The sequence below is a fragment of the Hyperolius riggenbachi genome, chromosome 3 (assembly GCF_040937935.1).
Source record: "Hyperolius riggenbachi isolate aHypRig1 chromosome 3, aHypRig1.pri, whole genome shotgun sequence".
Taxonomy (NCBI): Eukaryota; Metazoa; Chordata; class Amphibia; order Anura; family Hyperoliidae; genus Hyperolius; species Hyperolius riggenbachi.
This window is the reverse complement of record NC_090648.1, coordinates 360,872,426-360,880,128: the sequence shown is the minus strand read 5'-3', so window position 1 is coordinate 360,880,128 and position 7,703 is coordinate 360,872,426. Positions and strand designations below refer to the sequence as shown.

Sequence of the window (7,703 nt, the reverse complement as noted above, 5' to 3'; positions counted from 1 at the left end):
GTGCATGTACAGCACCAGGTTTAGTAATAACTAGGCTGTGTTCCTTTTCTTCTTTTTATGCCTGAAAGAGTTAAACATGGATAGCAAGTGGCAGTTTCTCTCCAGTCAGAACCTAGTAATTCCTAATTCTCAATCATAAGGAATTACAGGCTTAAAACTCATCTGGTAGAGAACAGCTTCCGAGTGTAGGGGATAGATAAAAACGAGTCAATAGTTCATATCTTTTAGCTCTGGGACATAGAAAGATTGTATTGCCTCCACTGAATGATAGAGCCTTTCACACAACATTAGGCCTGAAACCCACTAGCAGTGCTTTTTCTAAACCCTTGTGATTTGAAATGCTTATGTAGGGCCCGTTTCCACTGGCGCGGAAACCTCTCCGAATCCGCATAGTCTCCCCGCCGGCAAATAGCGTGGCAAAACTCTGCCATAGGTAACTGTGGTGCCGTCGGCCAAATCGCTTACCCTAGCAATTCGGCCGACACTGCCCGCAGATTTCGCATGGAAGGTTGCGAATCCCATAGCTGAACATGGCACGGCTTCTGGGATTCGCCTGCGATCCCGCACACCCGGAAGTGCCGCCGCGCATCTCGCTGACGCGTGCGGCACAAGTGGAAACGGGCAGGGATCATTTCTATAGTTTTTAACTGTCGAAATGTGCTCTAAAGTGTACAAACAAGTGGAAACGGGTCCTTAATGTTATGTGTGTGATCCCACTTGAGGGATAGGATTTTAAAAAGCACCCATAGTATTACATTAGCAAAAGCTTTTCAAATCACAAGCACTAAGAAAGCCGGTCCTAATGGGTTCCAGGCCTTAAAGAGACTCTGAAGTCTCCCTAAAATGAGGTTTTTATTTTAAAAACCTCATTACCATTATTGTCTGGCCTAAAACGCCGCATCCCCACGGCTGAAAACCCCCTCGATCACCCCAAACTCACGGGTGGAACAGGGCAGCAAAATCCATGACTTTCTTGGTCGTGGATTTTGCTGCTGCCTCTATGCGCGTCAATCAGCGCGTATCTCCGCCTCTCCCCCACCCCTGTCAGTGAAGGAAGACAGAGGGGCGGGGGAGAGGCGGTGATCCGGCGCTGATTGACGCGCATAGAGGCAGAGCCGCGCTGCCTCTATGCGGAAGTTGCCTGCGTGTACCCCCATGAGTTTGGGGTGATCAAGGGGGTTTTCAGCCGCAGGGATGCGGCGCTTTAGGTCGGACAATAATGGTAATGAAGTTTTTAAACTAAAAACCTAATTTTAGGGAGACTTCAGAGTCTCTTTAAACCTACTTTTAGCATATAAGCAAAAAAATACAAAAGCGGGATTCAAAATAAAAAAGTAATTATTTGGAGTAGAAGGATAGATGCAATGGTTTATCTCATCAGTTTATTTTCACCCTGGGTTTCCTTTAAACAAACCTTATGTCTAGATGCTGCATGTAAAATCTGAAATCTTAGTTTCTGACAAAGTCTCATTGCCAATACAAAGCAGAAAAATGGTGTCACAATTCTCAGTGGATTCTTAATTATATGAAGTAAAGCCAAACGAGTGTGCCATACTCCCCCATGGCGATCCCATAACGTATATACACAACTGGGGACCCCTGGCTGTGCAGGAACGACACTGTCGTTATAGGTTTGTGGAAGAAAGTAAAAATACAAACTGCTGTGGGAAAATGTGATCATCAATCTCCAGGGGAATCAAAGAGGCATCAGAGGATTCCACCCACCCAAAACCTAGAGAAGGTTTGAAGTGACCTTTCTAGAAATTAGCAATAAACTTTACATTCAATAGAGAAAGCTATGCGACCCATGGAACAGAATCTGTGCTAAGCATTAAAAATGTTGTCTTTTATATCAGATGCAACCTTCACTGGAGAAATAACAGCAGGGGACTGTGAAGCCAAGTGCTCAAATCTGTCTGTTTTATTTCACACCATTTCCTCTAATGGACAGTATCGCAAGGCAGCATTCATCCATTGCTCATCATATCTTCTGAATGCCTCACTACACCCTTTCAACTAAATCATCACAAAAAAACATAACTGTGCCATCTCTCTCTTCTTTGCTAACACTCTTCTTAGTAAGCCATTGCCCAATGATATTTAAAAAGGAACCCACAACAATAAAATGCTTGTGTGTTTAGGCTGCAGCTGTCCCCAGACTCGCGTACTGCATTGTGCTGCAAACTAGGTCCAGGGTAGCGGCGCAACAATCATTTGGCTAGGCCACCGAACTTAATATGCAGCCATTAAGTTAGGCCGACACACACAGGCATTTTGTTTCCTCCCTTAAAACCTTCTTACAATAATGAATGTGGAAGGTCCATTGGTGATTAGTTACCGGATCTGGCAAGGCTCAGTCCATGTACTACAGAGCTAGTGTTCTTGTCTATAAAAAAACAAATGCTTGATTGTTCTTGTGATATAACGCCAGCATTAAAGGGATAGACAATGAGAATTAGGTAGTCAGATGTTGGCCTTGGGAAATGCAAACATACAATGAGTATGAGAATGGAGAGTAGATTTCTTCACTTGGAACCGAACCACTGTCCTGCTGAAACTGTCACTAGTATAGCGTCCAATCGTCTAGGAAGACAGAATGCTAGCCATGAGAGAAAAGGGGAGCAGCTGCTTTAGGGGTCTTTTTCTCATCTTCAGGGAACTGGCCGCCTGGGCCAATGAGCTTTAGCTGCATGAATTGCTTCCGATTAAGGAATCCGATGCCCATTTTCACTGATCACCCTTCTTATCTCGGGGTCTCTAGCTTAGGCAGCTAGAGCAGAAGAATCACAAGATGGCCAACACAGATTTCTATATGTAGTCATCTTCTATGGGTTCTCCATTAACATCGCAGTAATGAATAAATATGGCAACAACTCGCTGGAACACTCCTTTCTTCATCTGCCTCAGCTCGGAGATTTCCTCACCAATGGTTTCCATACAGATGTCTGCTGAAAGCTGCCCTTTTCGTCTTGGTGCGTATATGGTGGCTGGAAGGAGAAAACGTGCACAATATATTCATTATCAGTACAGTGGTAGGCCAACTGCTTGCAAATACTACCTACTTGTCGATATAAAACAGAACCTGCCCTTAGGAGGCTGCAAGCTTGACCTCCGAAGAAAGAAAAACTAAAGCTAGTTTCCAAGCTGTAATACTCCCATCTGGTTATAGCTGTCATGTGACTGGCATGCACTGGATCAGGAAAGTATACGTTTGAATGTATTCCAGCCGAAGTTAACATTGCCACAAAACTAGAAGGTGGCTAACAAGATCATTCCCAGCTTCCAGCAAAAGGGGTCCGTTTGCTTTGTTATCAAACTGTATAGCAGAAAAAGGCACACTTATGATAGGTAAAAACACCTAATTACAGTTATCTGTGGCTGAAACTTCTGTGTGTGACTGTCCTAACTTTTTTTTTTAAATTCCTTCAAAAATCAAAACTTCGCAGACACGCATATGTGCACAAACACACACAGATTAATCTAGCAGTACATCGACCTAACTTCCTTAACCACTTTGCATTCCGGGTTTTTTTTCCCAGTTTAAGATTCCTGACAATTTTGTCATTTTAGCTGTCACTATTGATACATCAATAACTTTTTGATTACTCATGCCATCAAAGTCATACACACGTAGTTTTTTTCCTTTAGGACAATCTAGGCTTTCTTTGGGTAATATTTGTTATCAAGAATTATTTAAATTTTACGGGCATTTGATATGGAAAAAATTAGTGCAAGTGCAAAGAACACACATTTTTTTCATATTTCACCCTTCACAAATTTTACATAAGTGCCACATGTATAAAACATATCAAAATGTGTTACTTGTCTTTTCCCGGGTTAAATGGATACCTACATCTCCTATTGCATCACCAGCTGGGAATGTTGCGTACCATTATCGCCCGCTTGCGCTTTTGTAGCAATTGGATCCGATTGCTATGGCGCACAGTTTGGGGACCCCAGTGCTGAACAGATACATTGCCAGGCAACAGCACAGCAATGCATAAGTACAGTGTTGGGTCCTGGAGCCATCGCCCTATGGATCACGTGCGATCGCTACAGGCGGTAGCCTTACAGGTGTCCAGAAATATTAGGGTACATGTACACGCAGGACCGAAAGGGAGGGGGGGGGGGGTTACGCACGTGCACTCATGGGAGTGCTCGGTGGCCTTTTAACTGCAGGACGTGAAATTTCACGTCCTGGAATCTACAGGGGGGCCAATTAGGACGTGAAATTCATGTCCTGGAATCTTAAGTGGTTAAGGGCTGGTTCACACTTGTATTAAAACCGTATCCTTTGCTCAGTTTTTTCACCCGGGCCAAAACCAGAGCCATGGTGTTGAAAATAGTGGCTATCTTCACAAACTTCAAAACACGGATCTGTGTCATATGGTTTAAAAAACTGAATGGAGAGTCCGGATGTGCAACATTTTCATGGATCCCGGATACCCACAGGGGCAATGAAAGGCAATAGAAAAACGGTTCTACCTTTACACAAACAACTTTGGACACAGAAATGGATAAATTTCCAGCCCATTTATGTGTCCCCAGCCCTGACCGTGGGGGGGGGGGGGGGGGGGGGGGGGTGATATGTGTGTGTGTGTGTGTGTAGGGGAGCACAGAGCTGGAGGGGTTAGCCATTACCTACTTCCTTGCTTTCCACTGCTCGACGCCTCACTTCCTGCAATGCCGCCCACTGAAGTACAGAAGGCTGCATTGCAGGAAGTGATGCGGCAAGCGGTGGATCACAAGGAAGTAGGTAATAGCTTCCCCGCTTGCTTCCGATTTAAAATTCAGCAAAAATAGCTGGAAGGGGAGAGCAGATGGGAGGACCAAGGTGAAGGGGTCCTACCCCCTCCCCACCGCTGTGTTTACTGCTCCTGGCTGTGCTACCTCCTCCAGCTCGGCAGCCTCCCCCCCCCCCCCCCCCCCCCACACACACTCGGCCAGGGCTGGGGATGCGTTTTTACGGACTGGAAACGTATGCTGCAAATATAAATAAACAAACAACTTTTTGCTAAACGGTTCATTTTTTAAATTTTTTTTTTGAAAACTGATCCGTTTGAAACAGGATCCAATCTGCAACCTGAAAAGTGTGGACCGAGCCCTATTCAGAAGGTATGCAAGTAGGACTCTACGTCAGACAGGAAAAAGGCTAACATACAGCAAATGTAAGGATCAAAATTTCCAGTTCTATTGATAGGTTCTGATAATGATAATAACAATAAGTCACTATTGCATTTTAGCTTGGACACCTTTAAATCTGAGCTGTAGCCCGACTGGAATTGTACTTTGGATTCCAAAGTTTTCCACACAGCAAGTTTTCCTCACAGCAGAGTCTGTTAGCCATATAACCAATCACTTCCACCTATAATCTAAAGGTATACACTAACAATACAATTTTCTGAACAAACATTCACAAACGATTCTTTGCATGAACAATCAGAAATCATCATTTTAGAAAGGCAACTATTTTTATTAGCATTCAATATTTTCTAATAAAATATATGCTTACTTTTAACTGTCCTCTATTAAGAGCATCTTCAAGTATTATTACCCACCTGCTCATGTGACTGGGTTTTTGACTTTATTGAAAGGACATTTATGTTAAATCACATACAAAAATACACCACTGTTCAGAGTAAACTGAGGGTCCATTCATAAAGCTGTGAAAACATCATATTCCCATATTGGAAACTTACTTTTTTCATCATCCTCAAAGTCATATCTTGCATAGCTGTTTGGTTCAGCAGTTCTGAGTGACCGTAACCATGGAAAGTCTGTGATCATGGAGTATGGAGCACCATCTACGACACCTTGGAAAATAAGTACAGTATTACAAGTTTAGTAACAGGTTAAACTATAGCTAAAGAATGCCTTCTGAAATTAAATAAGGACTCCATATACACTGGAATATTAAACCACCTGAAGTCCCAACCTCAACTGCCACAGTTGTACAATTTCTTTCTTATGGCTCCCATCCATATGCAACAGTGTCAATGTCTAGTCAATTAAATAAGTCAGTCCCCTGTCACGGCAATGCAGTCTGAATCAGGCTTATACAGAAAACTTATACTCCAGCTAAGTTGTTCAGGAGGAGTGCGCAAAGTGTAGTTTCCTGCCTTCATGAGGGTGGGTGTACAAGTCAAAGAAGCTCTTTTAGATTTATTTGCTGAAATGAAGTGACTTTACTGCCATTTAGACAGGAGGGAAAAAAGAGCAGACTGATCCAGCAAGCAGATTGGATGAGGCATGAAGAAGATTACAGCAAAATCACCGATTTTCCATATTGCTCATTATGACATGGTTTATTGATCTATTGTTACTAGCATAAGAGAGAAACTGAAACCAAAACCTCCTCCTAAGCTCTTACTGTGACAAAGTGCAGAAGAAATTATCACACCACAGTGAGAGGCTGCTACACAGACGTCCATTTACATCCTAATCCTAACAAATGCAGTGACTCAATTACACAGCATGAAGAAAGATTTAAAGAGAATCTGTATTGTTAAAAATCGCACAAAAGTAAACATACCAGTGCGTTAGGGGACATCTATTACCCTCTGACACAATTTCGCCGCTCCTCGCCGTATTAAAAGTGGTTAAAAACAGTTTTAAAAAGTTTGTTTATAAACAAACAAAATGGCCACCAAAACAGGAAGTAGGTTGATGTACAGTATGTCCACACATAGAAAATACATCCATACACAAGCAGGCTGTATACAGCCTTCCTTTTGAATCTCAAGAGATCATTTGTGTGTTTCTTTCCCCCTGTTCTCATGCACTGAAGTTTCAGGCTGCTTGTTTCTTCCTGCAAACAGCTTTGCCCTTGTCTGTAATTCTTCAGTATGTGAAAGCCCAGCCAGCTCAGAGGACGATTTATCCAGCTTGTAAAAGATAAGAGAGAAGAGAGAAGCTGCTATAATCCTAAATAACACACAGGCAGTGTGCATAGAGGGGCCTGGAAGGGGGAGTTCATAGCAGAACCACAACACTGAAGAACTTGGCAGCCTTCCAGACACAGGCCGACAAGTCTGACAGGGGAAAGATGCATTGATTTATTACAGAGACAGTGATAGTATAAAGTGCTGCTGTAAGCCAGAACACATTAGAATAGCTTTTTGAACTAGTGATGTGATGTTGCTGAGAGGACATGAAAACTGATGAATGGAGGGCACAGATCATTTAAACTTTAAATTCACATATTTAAAACTATGCTTTAACCTCCTTAGCGGTATGGACGCATTATTGCGTCCATTACCGCCGGAGGACGCCGCTCAGGCCCCGCTGGGCCGATTTTCTTAATTTTTTTTTTTTAAACACGCAGCAAGCACTTTGCTTGCTGCGTGTTGTATACGATTGCCGCCGCTATCCGCCGCGTAAGGGCTTCCCCCCCCCTCCCGAGACCCCTGCGCAGCCTGGCCAATCAGGGCCAGGCAGCGCTGAGGGGTGGATCGGGACTCCCGATGACATCACAACGTCGATGACGTCATCACGACCGTCGCCATGGCGACAGGGGAATTCCTAAAGGAAATCCCGTTCAAGAACGGGATTTCCTTATGGCTAACAGCGCCGGCAGCGATCGGAGGGGTGGGAGGGATTCGGAAGGGAGGGGGGCATTATGTAGCTAGCGCTAGGCTAGCTACATGATTGAAAAAAATATATATAAAAAAAACAGCGCTGCGCTGCCCCCGGCGATCTTTAAT

At 43.7% G+C, this 7,703-nt stretch overlaps 1 protein-coding gene across 1 annotated transcript in view; it reads right to left on the bottom strand.

Moving 5' to 3' along the window:
- Nucleotides 1-1,906: 1,906 nt before the first annotated feature.
- Nucleotides 1,907-7,703, bottom strand: part of FBXO38 (F-box protein 38) — a 106,390-nt gene continuing 100,593 nt past the window's right edge. Inside the window, exons 21-22 of the mRNA XM_068277117.1 lie at nucleotides 5,700-5,813; nucleotides 1,907-2,987 (exon numbers count right to left, since the gene is read on the bottom strand). Of these exons, the coding sequence (XP_068133218.1) occupies nucleotides 2,809-2,987; nucleotides 5,700-5,813 (293 nt within the window). The 3' untranslated portion in view covers nucleotides 1,907-2,808. The remainder of the gene's footprint in view (nucleotides 2,988-5,699; nucleotides 5,814-7,703) is intronic.